At 44.0% G+C, this 18,393-nt stretch overlaps 1 protein-coding gene across 4 annotated transcripts in view; it reads right to left on the reverse strand.

Moving 5' to 3' along the window:
* Positions 1 to 228: 228 nt before the first annotated feature.
* Positions 229 to 18,393, reverse strand: part of bcr (BCR activator of RhoGEF and GTPase) — a 236,463-nt gene continuing 218,298 nt past the window's right edge. For all 4 annotated transcript variants that reach the window (XM_063210234.1, XM_063210233.1, XM_063210232.1 and 1 more), the window contains 7 exons: positions 16,698 to 16,757; positions 15,299 to 15,408; positions 11,539 to 11,678; positions 8,107 to 8,241; positions 6,500 to 6,605; positions 4,597 to 4,759; positions 229 to 3,272 (listed from right to left, as the gene is read on the reverse strand). In XM_063210234.1, the coding sequence (XP_063066304.1) occupies positions 3,183 to 3,272; positions 4,597 to 4,759; positions 6,500 to 6,605; positions 8,107 to 8,241; positions 11,539 to 11,678; positions 15,299 to 15,408; positions 16,698 to 16,757 (804 nt within the window). In that variant the 3' untranslated portion in view covers positions 229 to 3,182. The remainder of the gene's footprint in view (positions 3,273 to 4,596; positions 4,760 to 6,499; positions 6,606 to 8,106; positions 8,242 to 11,538; positions 11,679 to 15,298; positions 15,409 to 16,697; positions 16,758 to 18,393) is intronic.

The raw sequence follows: 18,393 nt of genomic DNA on the forward strand, positions 1-18,393 counted from the left end.
CGGTACGTATTGTACTGTACGCAATGCTCTGAGCAGGCCCGGCCAGCACAAGGGGAAAGGGGAAAGGGGTGTGTGTGTGCATGGGTCCTCTTTATCATGACAGGCCAGGCCAGCGCAAGGGGACAGGGAGGGAGGGGGGGGGGGGGGTGGTGCATGGGTCCTCTACTGTATTTCATGACAGGCAGTCCTTCCTATCTAAAGTGAAGAGAGAGGAGAGAGGTACTGCCTCCACCACTTCATGTCCTGGCTTGAGCATCGAAGTGAATGAAAGATGAGATCCCAGGAGGGCCTATACTAAGAAGCTGGTTCAGGAGTAAACCAGGTTAAGTTAAGAGGTAAATCATCTAATAGAAGAGCCTGAAGTACTAGTTTTCTTTAAAATGAGGACACCAGGCTCTTCTATGAGGTGATTTACCTATTAACTTAACCCATTGATGCTGGACGTTGCCTTGCGCAACATTGGCCCTGGCGCCTGGAGCTGCATGACGCACCATTCAGGCTCATGAGATTTAAGACGATTTTATTAAACATATTGGTATGTTAGAGCTGAATGAAGACATTCTAATGCAAGATGAGGGTTTCTTGGCGTTTAAATGCAACTTAATGCATGTTTTTATGTGCTTCAGAGACTGAGATATTTTGTTTTTCTTATAGACTGATGGCAAATTTTCTTAAAAAGGGCTTAGGCATTCAGCAGCCTTTTTTTGCAAATGCTTAAGGTACCAATGGTTTAACCTGGTTTACTCCTGAACCAGCTTCTTAGTATAGGCCCCAGATGAACAGAAAAAATAACACAGATTAAAAATAACAGAGATTGGTCCTTTCCTCATCGCTTGGTTCCTTCAGAAGTGTCAGACTGTGACAGTTAATACTCACATCCTTCATTACAATCCCAACATAAAATCCTGAATAAATTATCAATGAGATTACATACAAATAAAATTAAAATAAAAAACAAACAAACAAATGTAAAGCTTTTATGCTTATGTACAGACACAATTATTAAGTTTTCTTTTCTTCTCTCCAAAATAAAAATAGAAAATATTTTGGCAGGACCATTACATGAATTGAACAATGGATACATATGCCTCGGAATCATGAGGGCATAAATGCAAACTGGAAACGTGTGTGGATGTGTTGAGACATTGACTCCTGGTTATGGTGGGTCCTGCATGACATTACATGTACAGTAAGTAGATGGTCAACCAAGACAATGCTTTAGATTTAACTGAGAAAACGTAAAAAAAAACAAACAAACAAACAAACAAACAAAAACGAAAGTGGCCGCCCATACAGCCATGGTGAAGTCACTCAGCAGTGAGGGAGTACAATGCTGCAATTGTCCTCTTATGCTGAATCTAACATCCCCATAACACAATCCCAAACATGCACACAAACAAACAAACACGCAAACACACATACACACACACACATCCACCACCAACCAACACACACACATACAGTATTGTCCACCTCTTCGGCCTCCCCATTGGGATGTGTGACCAGTTTGCACATCCGCCAAATGCAAAACTCTTCTCATTCACAAACGTTTGTACACGATCAGGCTTGAGCTTCACCAACAAAACTGCATCCGACAAACATTCCAAGGGGGGAGTTTGGGGTTGAGGGGGGAAGAGGGGGAATGGGGAAGGGGGCAGTTGGGGTAATCAAATCACCCACGAGTCCACAACACTCCCTTGTTGTCCTTTTGAGGTCTTCCGTGCATCATGTCAGCTCTTCATTAATGTGGAGGATGAATTCCATATTGTATCCGATGAAAAAAAAACTGGCAATGACACATACTGCATTATCTACTGTAGATGGCAAAATGAACAATGGTAGTTTTTTCCATGGAGGTGAGGCTGATTTTCCAAGAAAATTATTACATAAATAATCTTACAACAGGCCTACAAATTGGTGTCCATGGTGACGTGAATCAGTTGTTGTCAGAGCTTGAAGTTTCTCAACGCACTCAAAATCTCTTCAGTGCTGGAATTTTGTACTAGTATAAACCCACAGACAAAAAAATCCAGAGGAAAAAAAACTAAACCCTCAGATTTACCCCCTAGTTGGCAAAATATAATGCACACAGTAGTTCTACTTGTGATATTTCCAGAGGACAGTACTGAAATACAACGCTGGAGACAAAAGAAGCCGTTGTACTGTATGCTGCTAACCTGTTTTACAGCAAGTTCAGAAATATCACAAGGACGCCAGAAGAAAAGAAAAGAAAAATAACCAGGAAAAGGTCAAACGAGGGACACAGGACTAAAATGCGACCGCCAAGCAGTCACGGAACTGAGTTACTCAGCATGGCGCGCTTGAGCGATCCTGTGCGAGAGTTTTGGGTAAAGAAAGCCTACGCTAAAACTACGAAGGCGCCATTTTAGCATCCTGCACAGCCAACACAAAACTGACAGACGCTGACCTGGGTAGAGCAGACTATGGAGAGAGTAGCCTACGGAGGAGGGTTGCAAAAAACTGTTCTCCAGAAGTTCATATGAAGTGAATGCGGTGTGAATCTTCACACAGACGCACACACACACACACACACACACACACACACACACACACACACACACACACACACACACACACACACACACACACACACACACACACACACACACACACACACACACACACACACACACACACACACACACAAGGACAAAGTGAAGTGATGCTCTGTCTGTCAGTCAGAGATGTGGGACTGGTGGTGCTTATTATGGGGTGTTGCTGAAGGCAAAGAAGTGGAGGATGGAGAGGTGGAGGGCTGGCAGAGGGAGAGACTGTAAGAGAGAGAGAGATGGAGAAGAAGAGAACACCACTGCCCTCTTCTGCTGGGTACAGAGGTAATGACTGCCACCTAGTGGCCATGGCTAGAGATTACAGTCAAAAAAGTTCACCGCTTCAATCAGGACAGTCAACAACTATCCACAGAACAAAGCAGTTACAGTGGAAATGTTTGTTTGTGCCATGTTATTATTACTATTACTACTACTATATCAGGGGGGAAGGGGGGGGGGGGGGTCAGGCCACAGTCTCGGCTAGTACAGTAGAGTCTTGGGTCACAAGTACAGTCTTGTTGGGTCCTGAATCCTGATCTAGCCGTCCAAAGGTCCAAAGAAAGGAAAGAGGAAGGGAGCAGGGAGGAGGTGGATGAAGGGGTGGCACTCGCTCTACACCTCCGTGGAGAAGAGGATGCTCTGTCGTTTGCTGTCCGGGGTGGGGATGGTCTCAAGCTGGAGGAAGTAGAGCAGAACCTGGACCTGGTGAGAGAGAGAGAGAGAGAGAGAGAGAGAGAGAGAGAGAGAGAGAGAGAGAGAGAGAGAGAGAGAGAGAGAGAGAGAGAGAGAGGAGAGAGAGAGAGAGAGAGAGAGAGACAGAGAGAGAGAGAGAGAGAGAGACAGAGAGAGAGAGAGACAGAGAGACAGAGACAGAGAGAGAGAGATTCAACACTCGTTTATTGGACCATTTGTGCGTCATCTTACAACCACATCAGCCTTCACTTACAATCCAATGTGAATGGTACACCCCCCCCCCCACCACACACACACCCCTCAATTAAACATTTAAAACAACCTCCCCATTCACAGCTGTATGAGAGAGAGAGAGAGAGAGAGAGAGAGAGAGAGAGAGAGAGAGAGAGAGAGCGAGGGAGAGGGAGAGAGAGAGAGAGAGAGAGAGAGAGAGAGAGAGAGAGAGAGAGAGAGAGAGAGAGGGAGAGAGAGAGACAGACAGAGACAGAGAGAGAAAGAGAACGAGAGGTAGAGAGGGAGAGAGACAGACAGACAGACAGAGACAGAGAGAGAGAGAGAAGGAAGGAGAGCGAGAGAGAGAGAGAGAGAGAGAGAGAGAGAGAGAGAGAGAGCAGAGAGAGAGAGAGAGAGAGAGACGGGGGTCAACCAGGATATTCTAACGAGACACTGCCATGCCATCGCCAAGCCTTTAGTCACCCATAGCAACAGAGTCATTAGATAAGAGAACAAACACACCACTCGGGAGATTAGTACGGCACACAGGGGGCATGTGTGTGTGTGTGTGTGTGTGTGTGTGTGTGTGTGTGTGTGTGTGTGTGTGTGTGTGTGTGTGTGTGTGTGTGTGTGTGTGTGTGTGTGTGTGTGTGTGTGTGTGTGCGCGCGTGCGTGCGTGTGTGCGTGTGTGTGTGCGCACAGGCGTAGTCAAAACTATTAATGGCTGATGTGATAAATAGGTTCTCATACTGTATTATCCTTGTCGTCGCCATCATCATCATCATTACTATTATTATGATTATGATTATTACTATTAGTAGTAGTAGTAGTAGCAGTAGTAGTAGTAGTAGTAGTAGTAGTAGTAGTAGTAGTAAGTAAGCCGTAGTAGTAGTAGTAACTAAGTAAGTAGTAGTACATACGTAGTAGTAGTAGTAGTAGTAGTAGTAGTAGTAGTAGTACTGTAGTAGTAGCAGTAGTACGCACGTAGTAGTAATAGTAGTAGTAGTAGTAGTAGTAGTAGTAGTAGTAGTAATAGTAGTAGTAGTAGTAGTAGTAGTAGTAGTAGTATCAGTAATTATTAGTATCAGTAATTATTAGTGTGTAGTAGTCCATTGCTTACCTGTGACATGACCTCCAGTGACCAGCTGTCCCCCATGCTGATTGGCTGGGTGGGGTTGGTGGGGATCTTGCTGTCCTTCTCGGCCGGCCGCAGCAATGTGGGGCCGAACACCGTAGCCAGGTTGTGCAGGGACATCTTATTGATGCCCTCTTTCTCCGCAACCCTGATGGCACAATACAATATATTTTATTTAGTGGTGGGCCGTTATCGGCGTTAACGTGCTGCGATAATGTGAGACTCTTGTCGCGCGATAAAGAAAATATCGCACGTTAATCTATTCTCAAAATATAGGTTTGGAGTTTGGGTATGCACGTCACCATAGCGTTTAATTGACAGACGCTTTTAGACTGCGCTCCAGTCGCTTCTCCTCTCTCCACCTGTTGTTTCAGCAGACCTACTAAATATGAAGTGTTTGCAAGCTGAAAACATTAATCCCTCTGCCGTGGTAGTTGTTGTTTGAGTGCTTTTTCATAAGTGGTAGACTAAAGAGACGTTATTGTTTGAGGTGAAGCATAGAGAGACATTATTGTGTGTGAGTAGCTACCAGCCCGACATAGCCTACATTTCCTCACGCATTGCATAGAATACATAAACAACTTCCAGAAATCTTGCCTGTGCTATAATTGCAAAACATTCCGTGTGATAGTCCTATGCATTTTGAAGATTGTCAAACTGAAACTGTCAATATCTACTCTCGCTGAATGTTTGTGTTGCAATCGCGCACATTTGCGATTCAGTGAGATATTCTCATGTCCGACGGTAATAAACCTCGCGGTTGTCGCGCTTGACTTTTTTTTTTGCAAACTGAATTCATGTCGAGTTGTAACTCATCTGGCATTCTAACTCTGAGAACAACTGTCAAATCGCCGTGTGCCAGTGCTGTAGGCCTAGGTTCTAGATAGGCATATCCAGTAGCCTGGCTCTGCTGAGGGCTGCAGGTCTGTGGCTGTGCCTACTACGCGCAGAGCTCCTCCCTCTCTTAAAGGAGCCGCTGCTCCTTTTAACAGTCAGTGGCAGATTCTCTCTCTCTCTCTCTCTCTCTCTCTCTCTCTCTCTCTCTCTCTGCCCATTAGAAATACTGAATTGTTGAGGTAATATTGTTTAAATAGCCTAAATGTTTGATAGATTTATCTGTATTTGCCTCTACAACTTATAGCGCTGTTCATTTTGAAATTTCAGTATCTTACAACTGTAAATGCTTCCTAACATATTGGACACACTTTACACATATTGCTGTGATTTTTTCATCTCCAAGTATCAACATGACCATTTTTTGAAGATGAGATGCATTTTGGAAAAAAGATGAGCTCTGGTCTAATGCGCCATCTGTCTTAAGAAACCCCAAGGTTTTTTTCGGCATTATTTCGCTATCGTGCCTATTCTGAATGAGCCATTTTGATATAGATTAATCTAGATTAATCTAGATTAATTTCATAATTACAGTGAGATTAATCTAGATTAAAAAAAATAATCTATGCCCACCCCTATATATTATATTATATTATATTATATTATATTATAATTACACTCTATTGTTAGATATAGGATTATGGGCCATTTAAGTGCAATGTAATATAACATAATTTATGGCTACAGTGGCTGGAGAAATGTGGGTTTGGATGTCTTGATCAGGTACATATTCAGCCATGGATGTGGTATTACTAGACCGTTATGGACAAGATAAACCTGCAACCTTTGGATCACCCTATCAACTTTTTAGATGTTGGGCAGGACATTGTGTGTGTGTGTGTGTGTGTGTGTGTGTGTGTGTGTGTGTGTGTGTGTGTGTGTGTGTGCGCGCGTGCGTGCGTGTATGTGTGTGCATGCGTGCATATATGTGTGTGTGTGTATGTGTGTGTGTGTGTGTGTGTGTGTGTGTGTGTGTGTGTGTATGTGATGGTACCTCTTGAGATGGTCCAGCAGGAACAGGAAGGTGACCAGGTTTGGCTCTGGCAGCGACAGCAGCAGGTTCAGCATGCAGCTCTCCTTGGCAACACTATCAGACAGAGCTGCAGAGGCAGAGACACCGCATGAGACCAAAGAAGACGAAAGAAAGCCCAACTGGGAAACTCCAACTCCCATTGTCATTGTGACACAGCACTCAACTATTCCCTGCGCACTGCACACAACGAAATTACATTTATGCCTCACCCATGCAAGGGGGGCAAACCCCAATGGCGCAGAGCAGCGGGACGGCACCATGCTCAGGGTACCTCAGTCATGGAGGAGGATGGCGGACAGCACTGGTTAATTACTCCCCCCACCAACCTGGCGGGTCGGACTCCGGAGTGGAACTGGCAACCTTTGGGGCTACGAGTCTGACGCCCTAACCACTTATGCCGTGTCCAGACCAAGAGCGAACTACGCTGCCTGGTAGCGTGGGTAGCAGAAGAAGTTTCGCCTTGAATACGCTGTATTCGCTCGAGACGCAGCATTGACATGTTTGATGCAGCTAATCACATAACGGCTCTGGCTTGACAGCCTGGGACATTCGGAGATATGAACGTTCCGATTGGTTGCCGCCGAACAGCGTCAGAGCGAATTCGCCTGCGATTAGATTTAGTTTAATCTTCAAAATTCGCTCTGGTAGCGCAAGAAGCTTCGCTCCTGGCGAATTCGCTTTGGTAGCGCAGGTCGCGTGCCCTCCATAGAGAAATAATGACTTCCGTCGCTTCGTTCGCTCCGTTCGCTCTTGGTCTGTACACGGCATTACCAATGACTGCCCTTCTCAGACAAGGCCACATCAGAGATTCTAGGAGTATTATCCAGCCTCTCTGGCCAGATGCTCCACAGACCCGAGTGAGTGCATGTATACTTTTTATTTGCACTATACATTTGTGTAACCCGACGCGTTCCCGTGCAGTCCGTCCCCCCTCAGGGTCTCGAACGCGCCACCTCGTCAATGGGAGTCACAGCAAGATACCACTGGACTAAAGGATTTACACTGGTAAATATTCGACTAAAATGCCACATACAATTTTAGATTAAAATAAATATCCATAGGTTTAATAGCATACAAGTTAGCTTGTCATGGGTTTTTTTTGGGGCAGTTAAAAAAATGTCTTTGGGGTCTTTGGGATGTCAAAATGGGGTCCCGGGCCGAAAAAGGTTGGGAGCCACTGGGTTAGGGCTTTGTTAATAGCCTATTGGTAAAATAGTGAGTGCGTTACAATATGCGACCTTGCCTCCTCCACTTGTGCTTGTCTCCTCGTACCAGGAAGTGTCATGATGACATCACTGACAACAGCATTATATTTCAATATCTTGCAAAAGCTTATAGAGTCTTTTTCTCATGAGCAATTGGGATGGTGAATGAAAAACATTCCCTCAAAAGTTGTGGTTAGGCTGACAGGTGGGAAACGTAATCGTTTTCTCCACGGAGGAGGGGCCAAGAGGCGGGACGAGGGGACAAGCGCAAGGGAAGGAGGCAAGGTCGCATATTGTAACGCACTCACTTTGATGAGGCAACATATCTCATCAGAACACCAAATAAATCAGAGAGGTACTCACTGATGCCCCCTGCGAAGTTGGGGTACAGCTCGTCAGTGAAGAGGGGTTCAGGCAGCTCCCGGAAGTACAGCTTCAGGGTCCCCGCGATGGCATTGACATCCATCTCACTCATCATCACCGACACGTCCTTATTGTCTGGAAGGAGGACACATTACATTACATTACATTACATTACATGGCATTGACATCCATCTCACTCATCATCACCGACACGTCCTTATTGTCTGGAAGGAGGACACATTACATTACATTACATTACATTACATGGCATTGACATCCATCTCACTCATCATCACCGACACGTCCTTATTGTCTGGAAGGAGGACACAGACTCACCATAAGAGTACGTAGGCCAAACTAAACGTCAATTAAAATTGAGGATAGCTGAGCATAAAACTGCTATACGCACAAATAACACCACATACTGTATGCTATGGCAAGACATTACATGGAAGCCAAGCATGGATCACCGGCCTCGCTTAAAGTGGTAGTTCGCTATTTTAGACATTAAGCCTTGTTTGTGTGACTTCTGGGGTGAAGTAGAGATGTTCTCATCACAATTTTGACATTTGGTGCTGAACGGAGCATTTGGGTATTCAAGACTGCAGCCCCCCCACCTTTACATTGACTCCAATGAAGCACTCAAGCAATCGATCATAAAATGGCATTAAAATTTCGTTTTCAGAGACATGAAACTCACCGAGTGGTCAGAGGTGGGCAGCGATACGTTGGCTCGAAAATCACCGCGTAATACGCTTCCAGAGAAGATATATTATCATTATTGTCTGTCTTACTCCGCGCGACCGGAAATGGGGGTGCGTTTGTTTACGTTACTATCTATGGTTTGTATGCAAGCTGTAGTTTTTGTAGCCAGTCCCGCTCAAAGATAGCCGTTCTACCTCGCTCCTTGATGTCTACATAAACAACACACTATCGCTACCTACTGGCTGGATGTCTACTGCTATTCAACGGTGTCTGTCAAGTCAAGTCAAGTCAATTTTATTTATAAAGCACTTTAAAATACAACAGAGGTAGCTGTCCAAAGTGCTGGACAAGTAGGAGGACTTGAAAGGAATCTTTCAACCTTAGAACACATAGACATACTTGAGGACATAGGGAAAAATAGGTCCGCCAAATGCTAAACAACAGTTAGAGGCCATATTTCGCTGCAATTTTCGGGTCAATTTATCGCTGTCTACCACTGACCACACGGTGAGTTCCATGTCTTCTCAAACAAAAGTTTAATGCCATTTTATAATCGATTGCTTGAGTGCTCTATTGGAGTCAATGTAAAGGTGGGGGGGCTGCAGTCTTGGATACCCAAATGCTCAGTTCAGCACCAAATGTCAAAATTGTGATGAGAACATCTCTACTTCACCCCAGAAGTCACACAAACAGGACTTAATGTCTAAAATAGCGAACTACCACTTTAAGTTCTGGGGCATTGAACGGCTTGTCTCTCCCCCTAGAGGTGGTGACGTCATTAAGAAACTTTTACGCAGAGAGGCGTTTTGGATTTTTACATTAAATTCGCTTGAACCCTCTGGCCTCAATGAGGAGCTGAGTCTATCCTGCTTTTGTTAAGTCTGAGCAAGTTTATCATAATATGATGTTGGGATCATGCATACCTTTTTTACATAGGCCTCTATGACTAATAAGTATCCACCTAGCCTTATAAAATGGCATTCCATGTACATATATTTTCTTGTATTTTCTATTCTGTATTTATATGCACCTTTCACTTGTTTAATGATTTTTTCTTTGTAAATAGTTTTCCCTGGGTGTGGACTTAACGAGTAACCGATGAGAAGGACCAATCGCCTATTGCCAAACTGCATAGGCCTGCACCTGTCAAATCAGGGGATACCAGATAACTGGGTTCCTCTCTCTTCAGTACTCATGGACTCTGATGAAGATGGCTTGTCATCAAAACGTTAGTCCCTAACATGTTGTGCACTTGAATTAAAAAGAAAAAGCATCCCATCTGAGCTGCTCCGGTGTCTTCTCTTCGTTCAACCACAAGAGTGTCATTAAGTTAAGTGTCAACACTTAAGCGTCCTTAGCCCCATAATGCACGCTGTACCACCAGTGGCACGCAGAAATAGTCATTGAAAAGTTAATTACCATAGTACTACACTGCTATGACATAACACAGGGCCTTTAGTAATGCACTATGACTCAGCCATTGCCAGTCTGGTAACAGCAAATTTATGACGCCGTGTTTTAACGGGTTAAGTGTTCATTCAAGAAGACGGAAATCAAGGAATGTCTGATTTGTGGGCACATAAAAAATACTTTGTAGTATGACTACTTTGTGGAAAGTTATCGTAGATAAACTACGGGCTAGCAAGAACTTTATAGACTTATTTTACGTAGAAATGCTGTGATATAATGGAGTGCTTCTAGAATTTGTGGGAACATCCTGTGGCAAAAAAATGTTTAATCCTGGTAAAATAGGTACAGGATTTTCTTTTGCGTAACAAGATGATTACGAAGATATGGGGATAGTAAGGTATTAAGATGTGATGGGAATAACCAAGACAATAATGTTTCTCACAAACTTACATAAGAGGACAAGCTGTAGCGCACCAGCTACTATGTACAACCTGTCTCTGTCCCTCTTTGAGGAACAAGCAATCAAGAACAGATCACGACGCAGTCTTTTCAAAACAGACATTAAGTAGTGGTATGATGTAATCTTGTATTTAGGACATTAGGTTTTAGCTTGAATTACTATATGTATCATCGTACAGTTCTGTAGTGCAGGGAAAACTCAATATATCAGGAGAGATTAAGTAGGCATATAGTATGTGGGGTTTAATTCTATTCTTCACACATTAGTAAACTCAGACAATAGATTAAGCAGACAGCTGTAACATATGGTGGTGCGCTGGCCCGTAAAACAAGGATTATCTGGTGTAATGCGGAGAAAGAGACTAATGAATATGCATGCACACAAATAACAATATGGCATTTTATAGCTCTGTCTGAGACAGACAGCCAAACACAGAGAGATAGAGGCAGGGAGAGAAAGAGGGACAGAGACATACAAGACCAGAGACAGAGACAAAGATTGTTCTCTGTCATTGTTCCTCAGTGGTGGAACAACCTCCCAGAAACAGCAAGATTAGGCACATCTCTCTCAACCCTCAAGAAGCAAGTAAATACATTTCTCTTTCATGACTATCTACTACACGGGATCCCAAACTTTACCATGACAAGGACCCCCATATACCGGTAAATTGCAGTCAAGGCCCCCCTTACACTCGTCATGCCACACTTTCGCGCACCCCCTTTCACAATGATAGTCTATGCCTGTGTGTCCCCATTTGGATATATATAATAATAACAACTGTAATGTTCAAAAGATTTTTATAATGCAGTTCTTCCTGCAGCCACCCCTGGTGTCTCCCAAGAGAGACTGGTACTCACTGGTGTCGAAGGCCGTCTTCAGAGCCTGGATGTCCGTGGCCACTCCTGACACCCGATAGATGCCCACCTCCTCCATGCCCCTCCTCTCGATCTCCTCCAGGCACTGGCGCACGATGTAGGGCACCTTGGACCGCTCTCGCCTGGGAGGGGAAACCACGAGGTGCATTATTATCCATGGCAAATAAAATGGGGCAAATAGAGCAGTAAAAATGTACAATTGCACATGTAACACATCGGTTCAGCACATACAGTATGTTCTGACATTCTATGAAACTATGGATAATTCTATGAAATTATTTCTGTACTACTATTTTACCTTTAATAGTACATTTGTATTCACATCAGCTTAGAGATATGCTGAGTTATGTATGTGGGTGAAAGACGTTTTTTTGGGCTCAGCCGTCAGGTGGTGTAACAGCATTTAATGCCCATAAATTGATTAGTAACTAACTGGTGGTTGATATGCCGCAATGAATATGCTTCTTAGATAGTCCGCTAAAAACAAACAAAAAACAAACAAAAAATCCAACCAATAGTGGCACTGGCTGTCGTTACGCTGCCCTGACTTGCTACTGCTGAAACGTCACTGACCTATGTGCATTTAGCTGTGCGCTGTAGCGAAGCCCAGGTCTTGGCTAGGCCTCTGTAGTGGCATGAGGACTGATACCATTGAAGGGAGGGCCAGGCCAAAAATCACAAACAGTCCACCAGACAAATGCCCTGTATGCCATATCAGTGTTTCTCAACCTTTTTTTAGGCGAGGCACCCTTTCAATTCGTGAAAAATGTCAAGGCACCGCAAACCAACAAGCCGTAACATGGCATCGCATCCGATACCACGAAAGCTTAGAAAAGTAACACATTTGGAGACGTCACACGACCTACGTTCGAAGTTGCAGCTGACTAGGGCGACCTATATTTACTTTATTGTGTGTAAATGGCAGATGAAAGATTCCACTGACTAGCATTGACTTATCAATTTAGACAAATATGTATTATATTACATAATTATCAGCCACGTTTCCCCAGGGTGCCCCAGCACCCCTGTTGAGAAACACTGTGCTATATGGCCAGTCCATCATGGATTGTTACATAGAGTGTTACTCACTTTTGTGAGGTATATTTTTGAGACATTAATGGCTGCGTTTCAAATTATTTGAGTGAACAATAAATTGAAGCAGCTATATACAAGTTGTGCACTGGCTACCATTTATTGTGTCAAAGTGAAATTTCTTAAATGTTGTCCCATGAAAAGACAAAATTACAAGTCTGCAGAAATGTGAGGGGTGTACACACTTCTGTGACATACTGTACTGTATGTGCATTGAGTTGTGCACTGTAGCGAGGCTCCCGTCTCAGGCGTCAGGTCTTAATTAGCCACATACTTATGAGGCCACTCCCCAACTCCTTCTGTGTGAGAGCACACACTGCTTTGTTCTACTACGCCGTTACATGGTTTACCCTTTCCGCTTGGCAGCACAGCACTCACTATCAGACGGCAGCAGTGTGTGCGGAGCGGACCTTGTTGATGTCAACATTGACATGTTGTCTCTACAGACTTAACGAACTTCGATCCTAAAACTATTAAGGCACTCATTACCAGCATGCCTCATCAATGTCAGTCATCCACACACGCACGCACGCACACACGCACACACGCACGCACGCACGCACGCACGCACGCACGCACGCACGCACGCACGCACGCACACACACACACAACAAGTCCACACTTGCTTAAAGTCTTTTCACTAGCATGAGCTGAATGAATGAGAATCTGCACATTTGTTATTATTTTCACCAAGCGTAGAAACAAGTTCCAATAAATTACTAAAATATTGATATTGAGGTGAGGTTATAACATAGGCTCTATGCTAAGGGGTTAACCCTTTGTGTCCTGGAGACACACATACGCTGCATTCAGGATTTTGAGATATGAGCTGTTTTATTAAAAATGTGTGTAAGTTAGAGCTGAACGAACACATTCAAAGGCAAAACGAGGGTCCTAGCTTTTAAATGTAACTCATTTCATGTTTGTATGTGCTTCGGAGGCTGAGATATTTAGGATTTAATAGGTAGAGGGCACCCTTTCCCAAAAAGGGCTTAGGACAAAATGGGTTAATGGAATTTTTTGCAAAAATATTCTGAAGTCCAAAAAGGGGTCCCCTCTGAAAATGTTTGGGAACCACTGGCCCAAGAACAGTAGCCTGGTTCTCCCTCGTACATTTTCTCCCAACTTTGTGAGCTCACATGAGAACCAGGTTATAAGAACACCACAACAACAACAACAACAGTGGGAGGAGGTGTTGACAGCCATAGGGGTCAGGGAAGGTGATATTGGCCGATTGCTCAGCTCTGATTGGCTCTGAGATTACACCTGTCAGCTTGGACAGGATCAGCTGACCCCAGCCGGCCAAGAGTAGAGGAGAGCAGACAAGAGGAGAGGAGAGGAGAGGAGAGGAGGGGAGAGGAGAGGAGAGGAGGGGAGAGGAAAGGAGAGGAGAGGAGAGGAGAGTTCAGGAAAGGAGAGGAGAGGAGAGGAGAGGAAAGGAAAGGAAAGGAGAGGAGAGGAGAGGAGAGGAGAGCAGAGGAGAGGACAGGAGATGAGAAGAGAGGAAAGGAGAGGAGAGGAGAGGAGAGGAGAGGAGAGGAGAGTGTGTGCCCCATGTCCTCTTCTTTCTAGGTTCCCAGGGACGGAACCCTTTGCCGTCCAGTCCTTCTAGAGTTTTACACATACAGCCCCCATAGAACTCTGTGTTTAGAGTGTGGGACTTCATAGTGAGGACCTAAACTTTTGCTACGATTCCAGTCACACACATGTGAAGTGGCCCAGGGCATTATGGTGTTAGAGAGGCTATATCACCGTGGCATCTTTAGCAAATGTACTATAACTAGTATAATACCAGGTACTGTGAGGGAGGAAGATTAAAGGGCCATCCGTATTTTCAACCAGGTCCGCAGGTCAAAATCAGGTTAAGAATAGGGATGGGGTTTGGTCTAAGCACTTGTTTAACATTCTCCGACATCCCATACAGGTGGATCTGGCTCCCGAGATTACAATGCTGTTGGTGGATGGGGGCAAGTTGTCTTAGCCCCTCTGGACCTGTGCCCCCCTGGGCCTGGTCCCGGGCCCGGTAGGTCCATTCTTTAATCCACCGTGTACGTACCTACCTAGCTGCCATTTGCTGGAGATCTGCTGGCAGCCATTCAATAGCAGAACTCACACACTTGTACAGACAAAACATCTCTCTCTCTCTCTCTCTCTCTCTCTCTCTCTCTCTCTCTCTCTCTCTCTCTCTCTCTCTCTCTCTCTCTCTCTCTCTCTCTCTCTCTCTCTCTCTCGCTGATCTCTGACCTCACTCAACAGATTATCACAGTTCTTTGGCTCATGGCCATTTGGGATTCTGTGTCAATGTATACACTGACTGGCAACGTTCTTTCAACTTTGAACTTTGCTTCACACGGCTGACCAGGATGTACAGTTTCTACGACTTAAAGGCTACGTGTGGTCATCATCCACCAGTGCAAAGTGTTTCTGCTTCATTGAAGGGTCTATTTCTGGAAATTCAAAATGTCGGACATGAGGAAGCATCCCAGTCATAATGAATACTTAGACTTTTGGAGGTGGTGGTAAGTATTTGTGAAAAAGGTAACATTTGTGAATGGGCAGCATGAATTCTGGAAATAAACGACTAAAATATTACACAGTGCATCTTTAAGGTTTAGATTTGTTTCCTCTCTTTTTCATATGGTTTACTCACTTTGTGACAGTGGAGATCTTGATTCCGAACACGCCCAGCTCCCTGCACGAGGGCATCCTCTTCAAGCTGAACTCACGACTAGTGAACTTCATGGACAGCTTCACCTCGATCTGAAACACAACACACACAAGAGTCAACACAAACACACCTGGAAGTCCCTGAGTGGCGTTGGTTGGTTACATTACATTACATTACATTGCATTACACTTAGCTGACGCTTTCATTTATTCAAAGCGACTTACAGTTACTATTTTTCAGGGTATTGGTTACAGTCCCTGGAGCAATGTGGAGTTAGGTGCCTTGCTCAAGGGCACTTCAGCCATGGATGGAGATGTAGGGAGAGGTCAGGGGGGATTCGAACCTGCAACCACTAGATTGAAAGACCAACTCTCTAACCACTAGGCCAGTGTTTCCCAACCAGGGGTACGTGTACCACTAGGGGTACGCGAGCACACTGAAGGGGGTACTTGGAAAATTTTAATTTTAACAAATGCATGGAGCATAGTCACACTGGGATAGAAAAAGTAATGTAAACACAAGTTAGGGGGTACTCGTGGCACAACAGAAAGGCTTGGGGGGTACATGAGACAAAAAAGGTTGGGAAACACTGCACTAGGCCACGGCTGCCCACAGATGATTCTGGGGGATACGCAGTTGTTAGGCTTCAGTATATTTATATTTCGTAGCACCTAACCCCACTCTACTCTAGGGACTGTAATCAATACCCTGTGAATAACATTGAGTCGCTTCGGATAAAAGCGACAGCTAAGTGTAATGTAATGTAATGTACTGTGATGCCTTAAGCACACCTGGACACTCGCTCAGAGCATATTCTCTACTGTGTGTGTGTGTGTGTGTGTGTGTGTGTGTGTGTGTGTGTGTGTGTGTGTGTGTGTGTGTGTGTGTGTGTGTGTGTGTGTGTGTGTGTGTGTGTGTGTGTGTGTGTGTGTGTGTGTGTGTGTGTGTGTGTGTGTGTGTGTGTGTGTGTGTGTGTGTGTGCGTGCGTGCCAGGGATGGAAATAAGCACTTGTCCACTTGCCAATGACGGGTGAATTTGGTCTTTGGCAGGTGAAATATGTCAACCCACTCGTCACCTTGACGAGAGAAATTTTTCTACAGGCAGACGGGTTAATGCTGAATTATACACAGCATCCAACATCAAAAATGTAAGCAAATTGGTAAAAAGAGTTATCTGTATCACAATAAATGAATGTGTGACCTCTGAAACTAAAGTATTGATCAGAAAATGTTGGCATTACAATGTTTGGAACTGTTAAATATGAACTGGTAAAAAAGGTGACTGGTAAAAATTGTGAGTGACTGGTAGATTTTAGAATCTACCTGCCACAGTGACGGGTGGGAATTTTTTTCAGCCCCTGGTGTGTGCGTGTTTACTCACCCCATTCATGGGAATGACGGTCCTTTGCCAGTCTTTGCCTTGCAGGGTCTGGGGTTCCAACTGAAAGAAGAAGAGGAGAATAACATTTGGTAAAACACTAAATGCTTTGTATATATGAGGCCTTCCTGTTTTACGAAACAAGGCTGTGTAGAATTTTACCATTTGTTTATTGATGCTGGATGTTTCATTGCGCAACATTCAGGCTCATGAGATTTTAGATATTTTTATTAAAATTGTTGGCATGTCAGAGCCAAATCAACGCATTGTAATGCAGGGGCGGAGTGGCCCACCTTTTCCCACCGGGAGAATTTTCCCCTTGGCGGCCCTCTTTAAAAAAACAAAAAAACAAAGCGAACATGGTTTCCTAACCAAAAAGACAAAAGCCACGAAATCTGCAGTCGTACTACATGTGGACATTAGTGTTGTCAAAATATCAACCTGAAGTGGAGAATTGTAGCCTACACCTTGATGAAATGCACAGCCAGTGGTGTAGTCTACGTAAAACGCAGGTATACGCACCCATTTCAAAATTTCAGGGATTACAGTATACCCACTTAAAATTGATTGATCCATTATTTACAATAGCACAAATATATACAGTAGACTATACACACATCAAAAAATGCTCAAATATACAGTATACCCACTTCAAAAAGTAGACTACACCACTGGAGCCATCATCACAGTCCAAAGCATTCATAGGCCTAGGTTAGGCTACATCACGCTACTGTTCCATGCAAATGTGCACTCCACTGTCATTTTGACAGTTTGAAATTGAAATATCGTTTAAGGAAGACAGGATGGGTATGGGCACAAAGTTTTGGGTGTGGGGATTTTTAGAAGAGTAGGCTTACAAAATATAGTATAGTAGCCTATAGCTTACAAAAAGTCTGTCTACATTGTGCAATAAACCCACCATGCAGCAAATAAGCCAAACTTAGCTACTTCAAACCACAACCATAAGTCAACAAAATGTATAACCAAACGGTGTAGGCCTACCTTAAAACGCTGTCTTCTCGCAGCAAATGTCTTTGTTTCTTGCAATCACTCTACTTTAATCCACAGCTTATTAGCCTACACACCCAGCACTGGTCACATCAGAATCTTGTGTGGTAATTATTTTGTTCCATTTCTTCAGACATAGGCTACATCCTAAATGTACCACATATAAATATATGTATGATAATAATATTATTTCGACTATAAGGAGATATACTGGTAGGTCTAACAAATCAAAACAAAACCCATTGCTTCTGTTAGGTGCAGTTATCTTGCTTCTGTTAGGTGCAGTTATCTTCCTTACCACTTGGTGGAGTCTGTTCGTAACCCAAGTCAATAACCACAGAGCAAGTGAATCAGGACTGGAAAGACTGTAAACTGTAACAGTCGTGTGGAAATCGGAAAATAAATCATAATTTATTCATATTTCCATCCTTTGGTAACCAATATACATATCACAGGTTCTTCAAATACTGAAAACGAAACTGTGTTACTAAGATCTTGTAAACTTCCGCGATCTACGGTGTATGAAAATTATCAGTAGAGAAGGGGTGTGGCCAATTTACTGTTTGACACCGTCAGTGAGGTATTGCCGTCTGGTATACGGTATAAATACTGGCTAGTCAGCTTAGTTCCTGAACCGTGAAGTGGAAAGTGGGAAGTCAGTGCTTATAAGTACCATCTGTAAACTTCAGGG

This window comes from Engraulis encrasicolus, chromosome 11 (genome assembly GCF_034702125.1).
Source record: "Engraulis encrasicolus isolate BLACKSEA-1 chromosome 11, IST_EnEncr_1.0, whole genome shotgun sequence".
NCBI classification, from domain to species: domain Eukaryota; kingdom Metazoa; phylum Chordata; class Actinopteri; order Clupeiformes; family Engraulidae; genus Engraulis; species Engraulis encrasicolus.